The 22,864-nt window shown below is 42.4% G+C and overlaps 1 protein-coding gene across 4 annotated transcripts in view; it reads right to left on the bottom strand.

Moving 5' to 3' along the window:
• Positions 1–1,448: 1,448 nt before the first annotated feature.
• setd4 (SET domain containing 4) overlaps positions 1,449–22,864 on the bottom strand; it is a 22,835-nt gene continuing 1,419 nt past the window's right edge. Inside the window, exons 1-8 of one of the 4 annotated variants that reach the window (XM_048603274.1) lie at positions 22,048–22,515; positions 16,019–16,114; positions 14,169–14,206; positions 11,768–11,856; positions 9,321–9,750; positions 7,237–7,411; positions 5,289–5,370; positions 1,449–1,599 (exon numbers count right to left, since the gene is read on the bottom strand). In XM_048603274.1, the coding sequence (XP_048459231.1) occupies positions 1,518–1,599; positions 5,289–5,370; positions 7,237–7,411; positions 9,321–9,750; positions 11,768–11,856; positions 14,169–14,189 (879 nt within the window). In that variant the 5' untranslated portion in view covers positions 14,190–14,206; positions 16,019–16,114; positions 22,048–22,515 and the 3' untranslated portion in view covers positions 1,449–1,517. Of the gene's footprint in view, positions 1,600–5,288; positions 5,371–7,236; positions 7,412–9,320; positions 9,751–11,767; positions 11,857–14,168; positions 14,207–16,018; positions 16,115–18,931; positions 19,411–20,091; positions 20,138–22,047; positions 22,516–22,864 lie in introns of those variants that run through there. The other 3 variants (XM_048603273.1, XM_048603272.1, XM_020532192.2) reach the window with 3 other exon arrangements.

Here is a 22,864-nt window from a genome sequence, read left to right as displayed (position 1 = left end):
CTCCAGAGCAGGTCTGGCCAAGACTTTGTACAATTGAAATATCACTTCCTCACTTCTGAATTCCAACCTCCTTGAGATGAAGGTCAATATTCCACTAGCCTTTCTGATTATTTCTGTATTTCGAAAAAAATTCTTGTATGAGATGTGAGCATCACTCACATTTGTTCCCCATCCCTCACCATCCCTTGAACTGAGTGGCTTTCTCGGGCCATTTCAGAGCTCAGTTATTAAATCAACCACATTTTTGTGGGCCTGATGTTACACATAGGTGAGACTGGGTGAGGACAGCAGGTTTCTTCTTCCAACATGACATTATTGCACCAGACGTGGTTTTTTGATAACAATCAACAATGATTAGATGGTCACCATTACTGAATTCACATTTCGCCATCTGCCATGGTTGGACTCAAACCTATATCCCGAGAACATCAGCCTGGTGTTTCGGATTATAGTCTACACTACACCAATGCCTCTCCTAATTTGTGTGCCAACTTTTGGCAATTTATATAAACACCTATATCAACTCCATTCCTCCCATTGAGGTGTTTAAGTATAACTCGTCACTTCCTCTCTTCCTCCACAGTGATCAACCATTTCTTTAACTAGACCTCATTTTCATCCTATCAATATAGCTGTGTTTCCACCCAACTCCGTTCCTATTTAACATTTTGTTTGTAGCTTTTTTAATGTTTACCAAATTTGTGCTTCTGATTCACTTGTTTTATTTATCTCATTTACATCTCTGAAAATAACTCTCAAACATATAAAAAATGTTTTCACCTTGCCAATAATGTCTTGCTGTTTTTTCCTCCCCCACACTGTGGATATTCCCCCTCACATCTCCCCAACAAAATTAAATCCTTCTTTGCTGCTCCATTTCCCCTTGCTGTAACGTTCCCTCTCGTTGGGGAAGCCACTCCATCTGAAAAATTCATCTCAGGAACCCAAATCCTTCCCTTTCACATAAATCATTCTAGCTAGGCACTGACAATCTCATTCTCTCCCTGCCTGTCCAGTGCATGGCACGGTGAGTAATATTGTGACTCTGACTGTGGAGGTTATGCTAATTAATGTAGAACTCAATTCTTTTAAATTCCTTCACAGGACTCCCACCTACTCCTACCAACATGACTGGTTCCTGCAGTCTCTGAATTCTCACTCTCCCATTCCACAACATTTACTATTTGCTCCACAATATGTGCACTGCCACCCAGCGGGCTATCTACCTTTCATGACTCGTGTCTACAAAATAAACCACTTAATCATCTAAGTGGAGAATCCCTGCATGTGTTTTCACCTGTAGTTTATCACAATGCAAGTTCTAAAGTCAATTAGCAATGGCAGAAGGAAGAAGCGCCATCAGTAAGCTCTTGCCAACTCTTTAGCAACTAGCATAGACCGCTCTCTCTCAGGCAGTCATTCTTCTACTCAAGGAGAAAGGTGCAAAAATTAGTGAAGGATACCCAGTAGTTACAAAATGCAGAATAGTTTCTGAATGTTCAGATTTTAAACACCTACTATTCCTCTACTCTGAGGCAGAAGATCTTAAGAACTGTTAGAAGTCTCCAAGATGGTCCATCGAATCCAAACGTCAGGTTTCTGGAAACAAAGAAGAATGAAGTGGTAACTGGACTGATCACTAAACAAAGGTTTCACAAAGAAACTTATAACTCCGGTACACTTGCATTAATTAACTTGAGGCTGAGTAAGCAGAGTTTTTGCTCCTTGGATGTTAAATTTTGCTTCTTATTTTCCAATCTTGAAATGAAACTTTGGAGAAGCTATGGAAGGAGCACCCGTTTTGGCCCCAGACCAGACCGGCAACTTTTTATGATGATCTGAGACAATTTCATCAAATTATGTTACAATCTCATTAGGGATCAGTAATCTTTAATTTTGAGTACATACAGGGGAGTTACAGTCAACTATCAAGATAAAGCCACAGATTCCACAGTTCTGAACAAACAATACTTTACCATACAAGTTACAGCAGTAACTTCACGTACAATATACGTTCAAATTATCTCTAACACAGAATTTACATGTCGTAAATATAGATAGACTGTGATTAAAACTCCACAAGACTTTTTTTTAAATCATTTGTTGGATGTCGGTGTTGCTGGCTGGCCAGCATTTATTGCCCATCCCTCACACATCGCAAATGGTGATCATGAAAGATCATATGGATTTTTCAGTAACTCTCCCCAGACATTAATGGCAGTAAATGTGATTGAACTTCATAATGAATTACAACTGTCATTTTTTTGCTGATCCAGACTTGGAACTGCCTCTCAAGAGCTGCTCTGCTGTGGACTCCTCCTGCTCTAGTCAATCAGAATCCTATCTGGGTCTACACTCCCCACCGCTCCCAGACTCCAGCACTAATTCACATCTATTTCCCTATCTCTTCACTGACAGCTAACTTCACCAAGCCAGATCTGTCCCTGGGTTTTTCCTGAGCTCTAATCCTGCTCAGTTGTAAGAAACAAATACTGCTACAAGCCTTATCAAGCCCCACTAAAGTATTAATGCTCACAGGCTCCCACCCTCTCAGCTTCCCCCAGTGTAGAACCAGTGACTTTCTCAGCTCCCCAGGACTTCTTTCGATTCCTAACTCCACAGAGCTAGTCAACTGCTCTTCAACTCTTCTCAGCAGGACAGCTCACAATCAGTCCCACACACAGGAATTTACCCAGACTGTCCAACTAAATGGTGTTCCAAAGCCGTTTCTTATTGATCCCTGAACTGGCTTGCTGAAACCACTGCCACAAACCCTGCCCCTACTTTCGACCAAAGCTGAATGTTGGCACATAACATCTTTTGGAATGGTCTGCTCTCTGCATGTCACATTTCCAGGATGCTCGAAATGTGTTCCTTCATCCACCATGGAGCAGAATCACACTGACCCGATACAGTTTGGTTTGGTCTAATTAATTTCCCTTTCCATGCCCTGTTCACCCAAAGCCATTGACTCTTGGCTGGACTACAGCGTTACAAACCTAGATGACCAACAACCGGATGTGAATCTTGATCAACATCAGCAGATTTCCATGTGGTCGGAGATACCACTGCTGAGTCTAATCCAGTTCTTCATGCAATATTCATTCAGAAATAATCCTGAGGAGTCAATCGATACTTTCCACATGTAGGAAACTTGATTGATTAAGAGGTAAAAACCGAAAGAACTGCGGATACTGTAAATCAGGAAAAAAAACAAAATTGCTGGAAAAGCTCAGCAGGTCTGGCAGCATCTGTGAAGAAAAAAAATCAGAGTTAACATTTCGGGTCTGGTGACCCTTCCCCAGAACTGTAAGATTAAGAAATAACCTCACTGAGGTGTTCAAAATTATGAATAATTTTGACGGTAAAGACAATATTTTGTTTCTACTAGTTGGTTTTTCAGTAACTAGGGGTCACAATTTCAAGATTGTCAGCCAGCAAACTAGGAGTGAAATGAGGAGAAACATTTTTACTCAGAATTGTTAGGATTTGGAATGCGCTGCCTGGGAGTGTGGTGGAAGCGGATTTTGTAGGAGGTTACAAAAGAAAGCTGGATATTTGCTTGGAAGTGATGGATTTAGAGGGTTACGAGATAGGGCTGGAGAAAGGGACTAGCTGGGTAACTGTTTCGGAAGCTGGTACAGACATGACAGGTCACATGACCTCCTTCTGTACTGTAAAATTCTATGATTCCATGATTCCTTTTAGAGTTTCTGTTACCTCCCTATACAACAATACACGATCTACTTTGAAATGTCGGTAACGTGGCATGCACCAGGCCAAGAGACTCAGGCATCAAGATCGAAATCCACCGGTGACCTTAGTTCTCTGGGAATGCCATCTTCATCCTGATTCTCCCAACCTGCATCTGTAGGCATGCACCGTACCATGCAGGTACTAGCATACTTGCAAGTGCAACATGGTTGCATGGGTAGTGCAAGGAGTGGCCAGAAGCAGACTAGTTGCGATCTTTGGACTCCTCAGCTCCCACAGAACCAACACCAGGACACTTCAGAGTCTAATTCTGCAGCTCTCAAATCTGTGTTACAGTCACATAGTTCTTCATGCTGAGTGCTGATTCATGACCAGATGGCAGAAGGAACAGGATATGGTACCTATTGCTTGATGCGGGAGAGAAATTTCCCACAAAATAGTTGTACCCACCCTTGAGAATCAATACACTAATCTGTATGTGTGACTATTCTCTAAACTGTATGCAATATCCTTTGAAGTTAGCAAATGCAAGACAAAAACTGACTTCCCAAAATTAGACTGAACGTGCTTTTTGTAAAAATTTCTGTGAGGAGGAGAATAAATAGGCCATCCTGATTTCCTGTTGTGGAAAGGTTAATACACTGAACTTTACCTCTTAAAAAAAAGTCACATTTATGACCTCTGTGCACCAAAAGTCTAGTGGAGTATTTTTCACTTGGAGACATTGATAGAATGTACAAGAAGGCACACCCTGTCTGAGTCATGGCCTCGCCCATACCTCGTAAAAGAACCACGGCCTGAACAGTCCCACCCCACCCCAGGCCTGAAGCAAATTACTCCAGACACACCAACACTGAGTCCAGTCCGTAGAGCTGGATGAATACAGCAGGCCCAGCAGCATCAGAGGAGCAGGAAGGCTGACGTTTCGGGCAAGGCTTCCTGCTTCTCTGATGCTGCTGGGCCTGCTGTGTTCATCCAGCTCTACACCTTGTTATCTCAGATTCTCCAGCATCTGCAGTCCCTACTATCACTGAGTCCAGTCATCTGTTATTCAATTGGATTGGAGGAGGTGGAGCCCAGACAGAGAGAGAAGGAAAGAAAAGTTAGGCAGACAAAGGGGATTTTTTTCTTTCCCTCATTCTGCACTCCATCTCCACCTATTCCTTGACTCATTTTCTGCCCCACATCAGCATAAATACCACCTTCTCCGAGCTGATACCAGTTCTGAAAGAGGGTTGCTGGAGTCGAAACATTTACTTTGTTTCTTTCTCCATAGATGCTGCCAGACCTGCTGAGTTTCTCCAGCTATTTCTAATTTTGTGGGTTCTCCCCAACAGTGTTCATTAACGTTGTTAACTGAGTTACAAAAACAAAAGACAGAAATTGCTGGTCAACCTGAAACTTAACTCTGATTTCTCTCCACAGATGTTGCCAGACCTACTGAGTTTTTCCAGCATTTCCTATTTTTGTTTCTGATTTACAACATCTGCAGACCTTTCAGTTTTTGTTAATTGAGGTATCTGCTTTCCCCAATCAAATGACTTTAAACAGCCATCAGACACAATAATACTTACTCCAGGAGGCCTTCATCCTGTAGAAACTGCAGCTTTCTGTCCACCAGTTCGTACTTTTCAGAAACATGGTTACAAAGGAGTTCTGAAAGTAAGATTAACAAGTATGACTTCAAATTTAAAGCTCCACCTTTTCCATTTATTCGATAAGTAATGATACAACCCGGGAATAAAAGTGAATTAGAAAAAAAGTCCACTGAGGGCATCCTGACAACATGTCCACAATGAGAGATGGTGGCATAGTGGTAATGTCACCGCACTAGTTACCAAGTGGCCCAGGCTCATGCAGTGGGGTTGTAGGTTCAAATCCCACCAAGGCAGCTGGTGAAATCTAAATTCACTTCATTAGTCTGGAATGTAAAGCTGGTCGCAGTGAGGTTGACATGTCTATTATCATCGATTGTTGTAAAAACTTATCTCGTCTATTTTTGCCCTTTAGAGAATGAAATCTGCCTTAGGCAGCCTACCCGTAACTCCAGATCCGCAGCACTCTGATTGACCTGCCCTCTGAATGGCCTACCAAGCCAATCCGGGATAGGCAACAAAAGCTGGCCTTGCCAACATCACCCGCATCCCTTGAAAGAATAAAGGGAAAAAAACTCCCCTCCGCCTAAAAGTACTAATCCCAGGAGAGGATTCTTAGCCTCTGACCTGCTCTTGTATATTTATATGTCTCGTCCAGTTCAGTTTCTGGTCTATTAACATCCTCACCTCTTGACTCCCCAGAGCCTGTCCACCATCTACAAGACACAACTCAGGAATAAGATGGAAGCCTCGCCCCTCCCTTGGACGGGTGAAGCTCCAACAACATCCAGGAAATTTGACACCACCTGGGACAAAGCTCATATGGCACCACAACCAGAACACTCACTCGGTCCACCACCGAACTCAGAAGCAGTAGTGTATATTATCTGCAAGAGGCACTGCAGAAATTCACCAAGGCTCCGTAGAGAGCACCTCACAAAGATTGAGGGAGGCACTGGCCTGGTGGTAATGTCACTGGATGAGTAATCCAGAACCTGGGCTCAAGTTCTGGGGACATGGGTTTGAATCCACGGTAGATTGTTAAAATTGAATTCAATAAAAGTTTAGAACAAAATGCTAGCCTAATGGCAATGCTGTAACCAATGTCAATTGTGAAAATCCATCTAGTTTACTAATGTCCTTTGGAGAAGGAAAGCTGCCATCTGATCCGGCCTACATCTGACTCCAGCTCCATAACAACTCTAAACTATCCTCTGGCGGCAATTAGGGATGGACAATTAATGCATCACCCACAAATTCCCCTCCAAGCCACTCACCATCCGGACTTGGAAATACATCACCGTTCCCTCACTGTCATTGGGTCAATATCCTGGAACTCTCTCCCTAATGGCATTGTGGGTGTACCTACACCAAAAGGACTGCAGCAATTCAAGATGGCAGCTCTGCACCGCCTCATCCAGGGCAACAAGGAATGGGCAATAAATGCTGTCTGCCCTACATCCCACAAATGAATTTGAAAAAGGCACCAAGAGAATCCTGAAACATCGCCAAGCTGACAAATCAAGAAAGCAAACACAAATTTAAATTATCCCTCCTTGTTGATAAAGCGAAGGCCTCAGATACACCCATCTGGAATTTACTCTCTAAATGAAATCAATGGATATTGGAGGAGGTAGAAATAATTTCCCCTGTCCCATGGATTTCCCATCAGTTAAAGTTGCCCACAACAGGCCTGTTCTTCTGGTGGCTCATTTCAAAGTATCATTTACAGATGGGGAAAGAGAACTATTCCTATTTTTTTTCAACCTGAAGTGCAGCTGGGAAACTGGAGAAGAGTCAAAAAGTAACTCAGGAAATAGGGATCCTAACTGCCACCTCTTGTGTAAAATGTTCCACGTTACAGAGAACAGGAAAACAGACTCATCAGAAGTGCAGTCAGCCTTCAGCTCAATTGTTGCAGCCTCACCTTTACTGACATATACGACATTGTGTGGATTGCTGTTTGTGAGAAATCCATATTCCAGTAGGAGCCGCTGGTTGTCATGCGGCCCATAGCAGATGAAAACCTGCTCATATCGTCTGCACTTTGTCACTGTTCGAATTTCATAATGTTTGGTTTTCTGGTTGAAAGCAGCTGTTATCTGCAAGAATAGAAATAAGAGTTAAACCCAATTTAAATCAACTCCTGATGCCTTCCAAACAGAATTGTCATTCCCCTTGTTTAACTCTCTCATGGCCTCACCCCTTTACAGGCTTACAACTTGTCCCTCTCCGTTGTTCAACGTCTGGCATCTTGTGTAACTCTTATGATCCCAGCTCACGTTATTAATGAACAGGAACCTGGTTTGATAGATATTTTTGATTTGTTTTGGATTTAACAAAGTGGTCCCTCACTGAAACATAGTCCCAAAATGCTGAAGATTTTGACTTCACAATCAAACTCAACCATCCAGGTCAAGGCAATCCATTTGATTGGCACCCCACCCATTACCTTCACCAATCTCTTCCTTCACCACGGCACATAGGGGCAGTAGTGAATATGTCCTGATGTAACCCTACTGAGCTTCCATTACCTGCAATTTTTACCAGCTGGAAGGACAATGGCAGAAAATGCCGAGGATGATCACCACCTGCAAGTTTCTGACACCATCCTGTTCTGTAAGTTATCACCATCCTCTCACTGTTGCTGAATCAAAACCCTGGAGCTCCCTCCCTAACAGAACTGTGGATATCCTTACCCCACATGGACTGTAGCAGTTGAAGGCACCACCACTTTTCTCTAGTTCATTTAGGGATGGGTAATAACTTCTGACCCAGCCTGAGCTGCCCACATCCCATGTAAGAACTTTAAAAAAAGGCACTTTCTTGAGCCATGATTTTAGATTTCCTGCTTATATTGTTTCCTGTGGTCATGATGTGGAGGTGCCGGTGTTGGACAGGGGTGGACAAGGTCAGAAGTCACATGACACCAGGTTATAGTCCAACAGGTTTATTTTAAATAACAAGCTTTCGGAGCAAAGTCACCTGATGAAGAGGCTGCCCTCTGAAAGCTTGCAATTTGAAATAAACCTGTTGGGCTATAATCTGGGGTCATGTGACTTCTGACCTTTTCCTGTCGTCAGCATCCACTTTTGTCTATTTAAGTTTTTGTGAAGCATTGTGGATGTTTTTCACGACACAAAAGATGCAATAAAAGTGCAGGTTGCTTTTGTTAAACCCCTGAACTTTGCTGCCTTTGTGACGTACCTAAATCCTTTCCCCCTCCTCCAGCCCCTTCATCCTTTCCTCACATTGAGATCCCCTGGTGAGAAGGCAGAGCAGCAAGAGCAAAGGGAGCTCAGTATCTGCTCCCTTCCCAGCTCTGAAAACAGTTGCTAGGAGAAGATTGATCAGTGGCTCAGGTTGGCTCTAAATCAAGTTGTTCCTTCCTGTGGGGAATGATATTAACATTTCGCTCCTGTCAGAATAATCTGAAAAGCATTTGGCGAGATTGCCAACTGAATGTATGAGGAGATAGAAAGCAATCCAAAATCTGAAAATGAATGCGGGAACATGTACGAAAGAGAACTGAATTTGTGCTTTGGCTGCAACGTTATATACTAATGTTATATGACTTATACAAAGAGGTAGGTGTGCCAGAGCAGAATTTGGAGTAGGTCATTCAAAATAACGCAACTAAATCAGTTCTTTCCCCGGCTACTGTCAGTTCTGTAGAAGGACTCGAAACATGAACTCTGCTTTCGCTCCACAGGTGCTGCCAGACCTGCTAAGTTTCTCCAACGATTCCTATGCTTGTTTCAGATTTCCAGCTGGAAATATACAAATCATTTCAAAAAACGTAAACCACAATCCCGGGCTGGGATGGTGATGGTGGTGCACGGAAAAGATCCTTTTAAAGATTAAATTCAATTCGCTTAACTTCAAAGCCACCACTGCTGTTGCCATGAGCCGTGAATGCGTAACATTTGTCAAGAAGGTGTGCACTAAATGTTTGATGATGCATCCTACCACGACAGCACTGGCTTTTTGGACGTGAGCCTGTTTTCTCACCTGAGCAGATGGACTGTGATTGAGGAGGTCCAAGTATGGCACCAAGGCATAGATATCTGGTTCTCGGGACAAAAACTCACTCTGCTCATGCTCCATATAAACCGTCCTGGTATTGATACTGCACCAAGCCCAGCGGAGGGCGTCGTAAGTAAAAACATTCTCTACAAGCTCTGAGAATAAGGGCTGCAGGGAACTGAAGAAGCATTTTGAAGCAAGGTACAGCTCCTGAACCACTCTCTTTTGCTCCTGAATCCTCTTAACCAGATAGCTGGGAAACAGCTCAATTACTTCCTCTGTTAAGTAAACTGGGCACGTGTATGTCCCCGGTAACACATCAATATAGGGCTTCCATGGAGACCGGCTCCCAAAATGTCTCTCAGCAATGAGAAAAGTACACAAGGCTTGGAGGGGAGACAAACAAGGCTTCCACCTAAAAATAATAAATGAAAATTTCAACAGTACAAATACAACATGCTGTACAAAAGAAACTTCAATTGCTAAAGGCGCAAAAATAAATGTAACTAACGAGACACACTGCAGCAAAAAAAAAGTACTATGGGGAATTTATAGAATCATTTAATTTTGCAGCACTGAAGATGACTATTCGATCCATGACATGTGTCAGCTCCCTGGAAGAGCTATTCCATTTGTCTCATTTCCCTGCATTTGTGTAGAAAGTGGGGGATTTTTTTTAAAAAACATGTTAAAGCTTATTAAGCCTACTCATTATGAACAGATAAAGTGATTTGGGAATATTGTTGACCAGGTTGAGCATCGCTAGATAAAGAAGAATATTTTTCAGAATTCAACAAAGGTTGTCTTTTTAAAATGATAAAATTGAATGACAGCAATATTTCTGTGCTTGGCATTGCTAAGTAAATCAAAAGCTGGTTGAATAGCCGAGTCCTGATCCTATGATCTTATAAGAACTCTCAAAAGGCATCTACTCAAAAAGAAAGACAAATTTAATTGTCTTTTACAGCCATTGGGTTCATCCACTAAACTCTGAGTTGTGTTTCACCTCAGAATGTATCCTGTAAGGTCGTGCGTGGAAACATGAGGTTCTGTAGCTTACACAGGTTTCTCTTTATTCGTTCACAGGATGAGGGCATCGCTGGCAAGGCCAAAATTTAATATTTAATAATATATTTAAATGGGCATTTAATATTGCCCATCCCTAATTGCCCAGAGGCCAGTTAAGAGTCAATAACACTGTGGTCGTTGACTTGCTCACTGAGCTGGCTTTTTCTCGTTCAGACGTTTCGTCACCATGCTAGGTGACAGCATCAGCGGAGCCTCCAATGAAGCGATGTTATTCTACTCCGCTTGGAATTCATACAGATCAAAACCAGAAATGACAGTACTCACCATAACGGACCGGACAGTATAAATTCCAAGTGGAATAGAACAACATCGCTTCATCAGCGGCTCCACCGATGATGTCACCTAGCATGGTGATGAAAAGTCTGAACGAGAACAGGTCAGCTTGGCAAGCAAGTCAACAACCTCACCCACAACCCGAGCTACAGATCTTTGCCAAAACTTTAGTCAACCACGTTGCTGTGGGTCTGGAGTCTCATGTAGGCCAGACCAGGTAAGGATGGCAGTTTCCTTCCCCAAAGAACATTAGTGAGCCAGATGGGTTTTTCCCGACAATTGGCAATGATTTCACGGTCATCATTAGATTCTTAATTCCAGGTTTTTTTTTATTGATTCAAATCCCACCATCTGCCACGGCAGGATTCGAACCGGAGTCCCAGACACTACCAAGGTCTTTGGATTAACAGTCCAATGATAATACCACTGGGCCTCCCCACAATTGGTTCCTACTTTATGATTTGGCCAGGACTTAACAGCTTCGTTGTAGAATCTTAGTCAACTCTTACATTATCCATTAACATGTGACATTAACATGTGACAACTGTCTTGCTTGAAATAACTCAGCTTCAGCGCACAGAAAGTAACCATTTAGTGTCGGAGCAGGCAAAGGACGCTGTCTTTGGCTCCCTCAACCACTTACAGGTTCAAGGCAAACACAGCCATTTCATTTATGGAATTCTGTGAAATCATCTCAGTGCCGAGCATGAATCTCCCAAATTCCAAGATCCCGCCTTTTCCAGCCCTCCAACCATTCTTAACACCTGTTGGAATTCTCAAAGTCCTTCCCTCAGGATGCAGGCAAAAGACGAAGTTGGGGTTTATTTACATACTTGACTGCAGCTCTCTTGTCATCACACAGCGATTAAAGAGTTGTTAGCTTTGCTCTTTGAACCTCACCCTCCAACGAAGTTTTGCAAAGAAATATATTCAGGAATAAAATATTTGTTTTATGTCTATCATCATCGGTTGGATTACATTTAGTCTCCATTAAGTAAGATCACCTGCTTTTATAAGTTGACTTCTACTGGATTAATACAACAGAATCTAGCACCATGGTCATAACTTACCTCTTAATGTATTCACCCAAATAACCCCTTAGGATAGTGCTGGTGGTGAGCAGACATTTCTCAGGTAATGCAATAACAAGATCTCCCGGCTAAGGAAGAAACCAAAACAGAGTGGTTTTACATTATATATACTTGCTATATTGCTTCTTCAAGAAGCAGGACTAGGCAACAGAGAATCTGGGCTGAAACTTAAAACATTTAATCTGCCATAGCTCTTACCTCAAATTGGAGAAAGTGCGTTAAAAAGAGATAAAAGTCTCACCCACACAAAACATCATCTCCCAGGGAACAAAATGACTTTTTCGGAACTCCCAGTGTACCATTTGTCAGCCACACCAAGGTGAAAGACCAGCCCAATCACATAATTAACGGAATCCCATACATTGCTAACATTGAGGAATATCAGGGACCCAAAGAAAAACAGCAAACTGAACAACAGGCCACTTCACCTGGGACAACAAAGCATTTGAAAAGCAAGAGGAGGAGGAAAGTAATATGATCTCCATTGATACTGATAACTTTTTAAAATAAATTCACACCTTAATAGTTGAAAGGACATGACAAAATTTCATGTTGTAAGATGTTTACTGTAAAAAAAGAATAAAAGCACTACTTAATAGGCACTAAGCACTATCTTTGCACCCGACTTCTATTTTAAACCACACAGAAAATACTCTATTATTTTTAGCACAACCAAGAAAACACAATTCACAGGGATATGTTTACATTGTTCCTTAGGCAACATACAATTTTCCCAGAATTAGTCCAAATCATTTTTATCCTGAGGGTTTATTTCTGTTATTTTCCTGACAACTTCTGCATTCCTGCAACTTTCAATCAAGACAGAAAACCTCACAACCTTTAAAAAGTACCTGGTTGAGCAATTGAACTGTCAAATACCACTAGGCCTCCCCATAATTGTTCCTACTTTATGATTTGGTCTGGACGCCACAGCTTCATTGTGGAATCTTAGTCAACTCTTACGTTATCCATTAACATGTGACATTAACATGTGACAACTGTCTTGCTTGAAATAACTCAGCTTCAGCACGCAGAAAGTAATCATTTAGTGTCGGAGCAGGCAAAGGACGCTGTCTTTGGCTCCCTCAACCACTTACAGGTTCAAGGCAAACACAGCCACTTCATTTAGGGAATTCTGTGAAATCACCTCAGTGCCAAGCATGAATCTCCCAAATTCCAAGACCCCTCCTTTTCCAGCCCTCCAACCATTCTTAGTACCTGTTGGAATTCTCAAAATCCTTCCCTCAGAATGCAGGCAAAAGGGACAGCACAGTGGCTCAGTGGCTAGCACTGCTGCCTTACAGCGCCAGGGACCGGGGTTCGATTCCAACTTCAGGTGACTGTCTGTGTGGAGTTTGCATGTTCTCCCTGTGTCTGCGTGGATTTCCTCTGGGTACTCTGGTTTCCTCCCACAGTCTAAAGATGTGCAGGGTAGGTGGGTTGGCCATGCTAAATTGCCCATAGTGCCCAGGGATGTTTAGGTTGAGTGGGTTAACCATAGGAAATACAGGGGTAGGGAAATGCGTCTGGGTGGGATGCTCTTTGAAGGGGTGGTGTGGACTTGTTGGGCCGAATGGCCTGTTTCCATACTGTAGGGATTCTATGATCTATAAACATTCAACACAGGGGTCAAGTACTGGGAAGTGGGTCCAGTAGGGGTTTAAGAGTAGCTTTTGTTGGTACAGACACAATGGGCTGAAGGGCCTCTTCTGTACTATATGATTCTATGATTCGCAGAATGATCCTTAACATTGAGGTAATTTCTCTCCAGCACAAGCTAGGCAAATTTTACAACTTCATTTTAACTCTTCACAAATTCATAAAATCAATTTGAGTGTGAAGTTCCAACCATTTTCAGCGCAGACATTCTGCTTTCAGCCATCCCCAGCTCAGATGCTGGCAGACTAACACACTTGCAAGTGATATTTTAGAAAAGGCTGCAACCTGATTCTTACAAGGGCTTACTCTGCATCCTCTCTGTAGTACTTTGAATCACATGGGCCTTCTATCCAGGTGTAAATGCTGAAGTGACCCTCGAGAGCACAACTCTCTTTCACCTTTGGAAGTAAATGCATATCTTAAAGCACAACTATTTACAATCTAATATTTTTAATACTTTCTGCCCACTGGCATCACAACTGCCTTTACCAGTGGCTTCAAGTATGAATATCTTAAATCATTTGTCCCAGTGCAGCAATCTTGACCTTCTTTTAATCTCTAACGGCCTCATCACCCAGGCAGACATCAGCACAGCTCACACAAACCCCCTTCATGCTACATGACTTTTAAAAGCACAATCCCAACACATGATGTTCTTATAATCTCCATAAATAACTGAAGGAGAAATGAATTGATGGAATTCATTATTCAAATCACTGACCGCAAGTGCTTTTCTGGTCATTAATCCTCTGCCAATATCTGAATGAAAAAGAATGGACACAAGTATTATTTATTCTTTGGCAATATTCAGAGAATGGTTTCAAAAAAATATATATTATTCCTTATACAAATAGATTACTAGCAATAACCACATTTACATACCACTAAAAACTCAAAATGAGCACCATAATGAATCTACAAGTAATTCTGTGTGCAATAACCTCGCTGTGCTATAACTTTGGGTCACAAATCTGCAAAATCATCAGATCCCTTTACTGTTGCCTTGGCACTAAATCAGTTTTCCTGCAGGACACTAATAATTAATAAAAACCTGTAACTATAGCACTAGAGATAGTAGAAACTGCAGATGCTGGAGAATCCGAGACAACAAGGTGCAGGGCTGGATGAACACAGCAGGCCAAGCAGCATCATAGGACTATGATGCTGCTTGGCCTGCTGTGTTCATCCAACTATAGCACTATTTTCTTTTGGGTAATTTAGGCTGTCTTTTGGAAGTTGAGGGTGCTCAGAAGAATGTAACATTATGTAACAACTTATCAAAACTAATATCAAAACTATCAAAAGAAGCCTTTTTAACTTTGTAGACAGGATATCACCAGAGAGCTCGTATCAACTTTGAAATGTTAATAAAGTTACATCACATAATGGTGTGGGCCGTGATGTCACCTTGTTATTCAGAGATGAGAGTGAAAACACCGAGACACGCTGACATTTTAAATGTGACATTTACGGAATTCGCACAAGCACTGATATCTGTCAATACGCCTCTGCCAATCTCGGACTTTGTAAAGCATACGTTTTAAAATAATTACTCTAAAGATATGAATCTACATATAAAATAACAGTGGAAAAAGATAGCTGTTATTAATTGCTTTTGAAAGTACCACAAGGTCCACAGGCACAAAGGTGCTTTCAAAACAGACATGCTAATTTAATTTTCATTGTTTATTTCCACCAGGCTCAAGAAACAAATTGTGAACTTATCAGCACAATTTACTAGCTGTATTCAAACATGCTTCACCATCAGATATCAGACATCTTACAACATGCCTCTGAAGCAGATGGGATTTGCATCCAGGACCACTAACTCAGAGGCAGGGACCCTACCACTGTGCCACATGAGCCCTTGTGCTTCACTGTGAGGTATTTTCTAATCAACCTGTTCAGAGATGTTATTGCACATTCTGGAGCAGATGGGACTTAAATCCGGGCTTCCTGACTCAGAGGTAGGGCCACTATCATAGCACCTCTACAGCCTCTCAGGCTGCAGCTGAACATTTTTCTTCCCCAAGTGTTTCTGAATCAATTACCAATTTACATGCAAAAGCTGTGACAGGCAATGTAATGGCAACAAACGGGAGGGATGGGTAGAAGAGAAGGAAGGGACTGAATCAAAATAGAGTTGGAGTGGGAAATAAGGCATTCCATCCCACAGTGCCCACCTTACTCGAAAGGAGACTGCAGTCAGATTGAATAAAACTGAATTGTGAACACAATAATCCAATCTTGGTACATTTGCTCAAAGAATGGGGGCCTCACTAGCTAGGCCATTATTTATTGCTTATTTCTAGTTGCCCTTGAGAAAGTGTGGTAAGCTGCCTTCTTGAACCGTTGCAGCCCTTCGTGCAAAAAGTTGTGGTTAAGCCTAGTTTGATATTTGTGCCTACAGGTACATTTAAGTAGGAAAATACCCCTGACATTAAAATAAAAATACAGTGTTGCAACACAATATGAAATGCTATAGCTGTGCCCTGCCCTTGTTCATTCAGTGCCTATTTAAATGTTGAAGGAAGTTGGGGAGGGACCTTGATATAAAATGAAGTCACATACCTGGAAAATTTGCTGGCACCAAGTAGAAGCCATTGAAGCCCTTCTTTTTAAGCCACTTCCTCAGCTGCACAAAATCTGGCTCGTGACTGATGTTGGCTGTGCAAAATTGACAGACTTAATTACAATTTTACAGGCTATTCCGTTTAAGTGTCTACATCAGACTCGTTGATCTGGCTGGAACTAAATCGATATTGCACATAAATGTGCATTCTCTTCCAAGTGGCAATGTGTATTTCTTCTTGGCCTCTCTCTGCTGAAGACTGCAACTCAAACTGGGATATAATTCCACAGAGCAGGCAAGTACCTGTTCTTCCTTCACCACCCTGGGCTATAGGAGAACTGCATAGCCTTATCCCAATTTTGCAAGGCTTCTAGTTACTTATTGCTTTCCTACAGCAACACTACATTGCAATGAGCAATAGGAGCCCTAGGGCGACTGACAACATCCAACTACTTGCACAACGAAGGCCACAAGATATAGCAACAGAATTAGATTATTTGGCCCATTTAGTCTGCTCTGTTATTCAATCATGGCTCATATCTTTCTTAAACCTGTTCTCCTGCCTTCTTCCCATAACTGTTGATCCCCTTGCTGATCAAGAACCTATCTGTACCTGTCTTAAACACACTCAATGACTTTACCTCCACAGCCTTCTGCAGCAATGAGTTCCACAGATTAACTGTCCTCTGGCTGAAGAAATCCTTCTTCATCTCAGTTCTAAAGGGTCATCCCTTCATTCTGAGGCTGTGCCCTCAGGTCCTAGCCTCTCCTTCTCGTTGAACTATCTTCTCCACATTCACTGTATCTATGCCTGTCATTATTCTGTAAGTTTCAATCATATCCCCCTTATCCTTTGAAACTCCATCAAGTATAGACCCAGAGTCCTCAACCGCTCCTCATACGACAAGCCCCTCATTCCTGGGATCATTCTTGTGAACCTCCTTTGGACTCTTCCAAAGCCAGCACATCCTTTCTTAGATACTGGACCCAAAACTGCTCACAATATTCCAAATGCAGTCTTACCAGAGTCTTTTACAGCCTCAGCAGTAACTCTCTGCTGTTGTATTCTAGCACTCTCAAAGTGAATGCTAACATTACATTTGCCTTCCTAACTGCTAATTGCACCTGCATGTTACCCGTAAGAGAATCCTGCCTTAGGACTTCCAAATCCCTTTTGTGTTCCAGATTTCTCCAATTTCTCCATTTCAACCTTTCCCCATTTAGAAAACATTTTTCTATTTTTCCTACCAAGTGGATAACCTCACACTTTCCCACATTGTATTCCGTCTAACACTTCTTCGCACAGTTTCCTAGCCTGTCCAAGTCCTTCTGCAACCTTCCCACCTCCTCAACATTACCTGACCCTCCCACTATCATTGTGTCATTGCAAACATAGCAACAATGCCCTTAGTTCACTATCTAGATCATTAATGTATAAAATGAACAGTTGTGATCCCAACACTGACCCCTGCAGATCTCCACTGCCATCCTGAAAAAGACCCCCTTTATCCACATTCTCTGCCTTCTGCCAGCCAGCCAATCCTCTATTCATGCCAGTACCTTGTCCCTAACACCATGGGCTCTTAATTTATTTATCAGCCTCTTGGGCAGCTCTATCAAAAGCCTAGGAACATGGGCAATTCAGCCCTTTGAGCCCTCTCCCACCATTTAACATGATCTTGGCTGATCTTACCCTGGTCTCACCTCCACTTTCCTGCCTGCTCCCCGTAACCCTTTATCCTGATTTTCATCAGAAACATATCTATTTCTTTCTTGAACCTGTTGATTGATTCTGCCTCCATTGCACCCTGGGGCAGGGAGTTCCACAGATTCACAACGCTCGGACAGAGGTGATTTCTCCTCACCTCAGTTTTGAACCTACCTCCTCTCATTCTTTTTCTATGACCTCTTGTTTGACACAAGGGGGAACATCCACCGTAACAATCTGTTTCAGCATTTTATATACCTCAATCAAATCCTACTCCCCACCCACCCCAATTCCTCTGAACTCCAGTGAGTACAGGCCCAAGTTATTCAATGGCTCTTCATATGACAGCCGATTCATCCCTGGAATCAATCTGGTGAACCTCCTCTTAACCTGCTTCCACTGCCACCACACCCTTCCTCAAGTAAGGAGACCAAAGCAGGACACAATACTCCAGGTGTGGTCTCACCAACACCTTATATAATTGTAACAACACTTTTCTTCTAAAAATCCAGTCCATTTACAATAAATGCCAAACTTCCATTGCCTTTCTTATTATATGCTGCAACTGCATACCCACATTCTACGAGTAATGCACAAGGACACCTGTATCCCTCTGCACTGATGCACTTTGAATCCATTTCCCATTTAAATAATAATTTTCGCCTTTATTTTTCCAGCCAAAATGGATAAGCCTGCACTTATCCACATTAAACTCCACCTGCCAGATTCTGGCCCATTCTCCTGGCCTATCGATATTCTTCTGGAAATCCAAATGAATCATGTCCACTGGCTCATTACCTCCTCAAAGAATTCGAACCATTTATCAGGCATGACCTCCCCTTGATGAAGCCGCACGGACTCCATCCTATTTTACCATCCACTTCCAAGTACTCCGCAATCTCATGCTTAATAATGGACTCTAAAATCTCTCCAACGACCAAGGTCAGGCTAACAGGCCTATAATTTCCTGAATTCTACATCCATCCTTTCTTAAACAGGGTGTTACATTGCTCATTTTCCAGTCCTTTGGGACCCTACCTGACTCCAGTGATTCCTGAAAGATCCCCAACAATGCCTCTACAATTTCCTCAACTGTCTCCTCCAGAACCCTGGGATGTAGTCAATCCAGTCCAAGTGATTGATCCACCTTCAGACATTTCAGCTTCCTCATTATTTACTCCTTAATGATCGTCACTACACTCACCTTCACCTCCCGCCTCTCCAGGTTCTGGTATGCTGCTTGTGTCTTCCACTGTGCAAACTGATGCAAGGTACCTTTTCAGTTCCTCCAGCATTTCTCTGTTCCCCTTTACTACTTCTCCAGCCTCATTTTCCAGTGTCCACTCTTGCCTCACTCGTTACCTCTTAGATATCTCAAAAAACTCTTGCAATCTTTTTTTCATATTACTAGCTGGCTTTCCCTTATATTTCATCATCTCTTTCCTTATTGAATTTTTAGATGCCCTCTGCTGGTTTTTAAAGGCTTCCCAAAACTCTAGCTTCCCGCTAATCTTCACCACACTGCATGCACTTTCTTTTGTTTTTATGCTGTTCCTGACTTCTCTTGTCAGCTTTGGTTGCTTTATCCTCCCCTAAATGTTTCCTTTCCCTTGGGATGAATTTCTGCTGTGCCTCCCTAATTAGCCTCAGAAACTCCTGCCATTGCTACTCCATCATCTTCCCTGCTCGGCTACCCTTCCAATCAACTCTAGCCAGCTCTTCCCTCATGTCTTTGTAGTTATCTTTTCTCAGTTGTAAGATTGTTACATCTGATTCAAGCTTCTCCCCCTCAAACCTTGGGGTGAATTCTACCATACAAGGTCAATACCCCCAGGGATTCCTTCACCTTAAGCTCAACCAAGCCAACCAGGTTTCCTAAACTGAACCAATCTCATTTACCTGAATTTGACCCATTATCCCTCTCAACCTTTCCTGTCCCTACGCTGTCCAAATGGCTTTTAAATGTATTAACTGTACTCGCCTCTACCACTTCCTCTGGCAGCTCATTCCATATACACACCACTCTCTGTGAAAAAGTTGCCCCTTAGGTCCCTTTTAAATCTTGCCCCTCTCACCTTAAACCTATGCCCTCTAGTTTTGGACTCCCCTCCCCTGTAGAGAAGACCTTGGCTATTCGCCTTATCTATGCTCGTTATGATTTTATAAACCTCTAGAAGGTCACTCCTCAGCCTCCAATGCTTTCGGGAAAAAAGTCCCAGCCTATCCAGCATCTCCTTATAACTCAACCGCTCCAGTTTCAGTAACATCCTTGCTAATATTTTTTGCACCTTTTCCAGTTTAAATAACATCCTTCCTATAGCAGGGAGACCAGAATTGTATGCAGTACTCCAAATGTGGCCTTACCAATGTCTTGTACAGTCGCAACATGACATTCCATCTCCTGCATTTGATGCACTGACCAATGAAGGCAAGCATGCCAAAAGCCTTCTTCACCACCCTATCTACCTGTGATGCCACTTTCAAGAAACTATGTACCTGCACCCCTAGATCTCTCTGTTTGACAACATTCCCCAGGATCCTACCATTAACTGTAAAAGTCCTGCCTTGGTTTATCTTATGAAAGTGCAACACCTTGCATTTATCAAAATTAAACTCCATCTGCCATTCCTCAGCTTACTGGCTCAGTTGATCAAAATCCCATTGTACTCTTAGATAACCTTCTTTACTGTCCACTATACCACCAATTTTGGTGTCTTTCACAAACTTACTAACCATGCCTCCTCTCCTCATATCCAAATTGTTTATAATAAAAGGACAAACAACAGTGGACCCAGTACAATCCTTGTGGCAAACCACTGGTCACAGGCCTCCAGTCTGAAAACAACCCTCTACTATCACCCTCTGTTTCCTACCATCAATGCAATTTTGTATCCAATTGGTTAGCTCCCTCTGGATCCCATGTGATCTGACCTTACTAACCAGTCTACCATGCTGAACCTTGGTGAAGGCCTTGCTAAAGTCCATGTAGACAACATCTACCGCTCTGCTTTCAGCTATCTTCTTGGTCACCCCTTCAAAAAACTCTATCAAGTTTGTGAGACATGATTTCCCAAGCACAAAGCCATGCTGACTATCCCCAATCGGTCCTTGCCTTTCCGAATGCATGTAGATCCTGTTGCTCAGAATCCCCTCCAATAACTTACCCACCACTGACATCAGGCTCACCCAAATGTAGTTCCCTGGCTTTTTCTTGCAGCCTTTCCTAAATAATGGCACAACATTAGCCACCCTCCAATCTTCCAGCACCTCACCCATGGCTATCGATGATACAAATATCTCCATTAGGGGTCCCACAATTTCTTGCCCAGCTTCCCACAATGTCCTAGGATACACTTGATCAGGTCATAGGGATTTATCTATCTTTATGTGTTTTAGGACCTCCAGTACCTCCTGTTCTGTAATGTGGACTCTTTGGAAGACAATATTATTTATTTTCCCCGAGTTCCCTAGCTTCTATGTCTTTGTCCACAGTAAATACTGACATGGGGGAGGCAATGGCCTAGTGGTATTATCACTGGACTGTTAATCCAGAGACCCCCTGGCAACGTTCTGGGGACCAGGTTCAAATCCCACCATAGCAGATGGTAGAATTTGAATTCAATAAAAAAAATCTGGAATTAAGAATCTAATGATGACCGTGAATCCTTTGCCAATTATCATTAAAAAAAAAAACCATGTGGTTCACTAATGTCCTTTAGGGAAGGAAACTGCCATCCTTACCTGGTCTAGGCCTACATGTGACTCCAGACCCACAGCAATGTGGCTGACTCTGAACTGCCTGCTAGGCAATTAGGGATGGACAATAAATGCTGCCTAGCCAGTGACACCCTCATCCCATTAATGAATAGAAAAACAAATATTAATTTAGGATCTCACCTATCTCCTGTGGTTCCACACATAGGTAGCCCTGTTGAACTTTAACGCACTTCTTGCTAACAATTTAATTTTGTTTCTTACTAACAAGACAAACCTTCCCCCTCTGCCTGTACTTTTGATAGGGCACATAGCCATGGATATTTAGCTCCCATTGCAGCCACATCTCTGTGATGCCCACAACATTGTACTGCCAATTGCAGCCTGCACTACAAGCTCATTTACCTTGTAACCTATACTGTTTGCATTTAAGTGCAACACCGTTAGTCTTGCATCACCTGCCCTCCCTTCTCATAGGTGTCCCCTCACCTTCTGTGCCTGAAGTTAGATGCCTGACCCCTGCCATATTCTCTGTCCTATGACTTGTTCTGGAAACTTAAATGACCCCTCCTTTACTATTTTAAAGTCCTTGTGACCTCGATTTACCTGAATTTGTGCCATCGGGTCATCAAACTTATTCCAAAAACTTGGTGCATTAAAATATGAAGCCCTTGTTTGCTCCATTAACAAATTTTCCCTGCACTTTTATGGTTCCTCAATACAATATTACATTCACACATTCTGACCCTTCCTTTTATTTTCTGGTTACAATCAACCCCATCAGTAACTAGTAACCCTATCTTCTCCTTCATCTCTCATTTTATAATTTTCCATGCAACTAACACCTCCACCCCCACGATGTAGTTTAAAACCCTATCCACAACCCTAGTTGTGCAATTAACCAGGACTCTGGTCCAGCATGATTCAGGTGGAGCCCATCTCATCAGAACAGGTCCCTCCTTCCCCAGTTGAATTTGAACCCTTTCTCCCACACCAATCCTAAAGCCACGTGTTTACCTCTTTAATATTGTTGACCCTGTGTCAATTTAGTCAGTCTAGAATTTCAATTGAACCATTAAGATCAACATGAAAGTAAAATCCCTTCTTGGACAAAGGTTATTTTTTATTCATTCCCAGGGTGAGGGTGTCACCAACTGGGCCAGCATTTATTGTCCAGAGCGCAGCTAAGAATCAATCACATTTGTTGTGGAGTGACATGTAGGCCAGATCAGGTAAGGATGACAGTTTCCTTCCCTAAAGAACATTAATGAGTTGAAGCAAACTATGTAGCAATTAAAACATTAATAACAACTTGCAGTGTCTTATTCATGGGAAGCTTTGTCCAGCCTCTACCCTCATGAAGATTTTATAATGGAATCAGAGATAGTAGGAACTGCAGATGCTGGAGAATCCGAGATAACAA

This window comes from Rhincodon typus, chromosome 11, assembly GCF_021869965.1.
Source record: "Rhincodon typus isolate 14 chromosome 11, sRhiTyp1.1, whole genome shotgun sequence".
NCBI classification, from domain to species: domain Eukaryota; kingdom Metazoa; phylum Chordata; class Chondrichthyes; order Orectolobiformes; family Rhincodontidae; genus Rhincodon; species Rhincodon typus.
The sequence above is the reverse complement of the archived record's forward strand: the minus strand, read 5'-3'. Positions and strand labels throughout refer to the sequence as shown.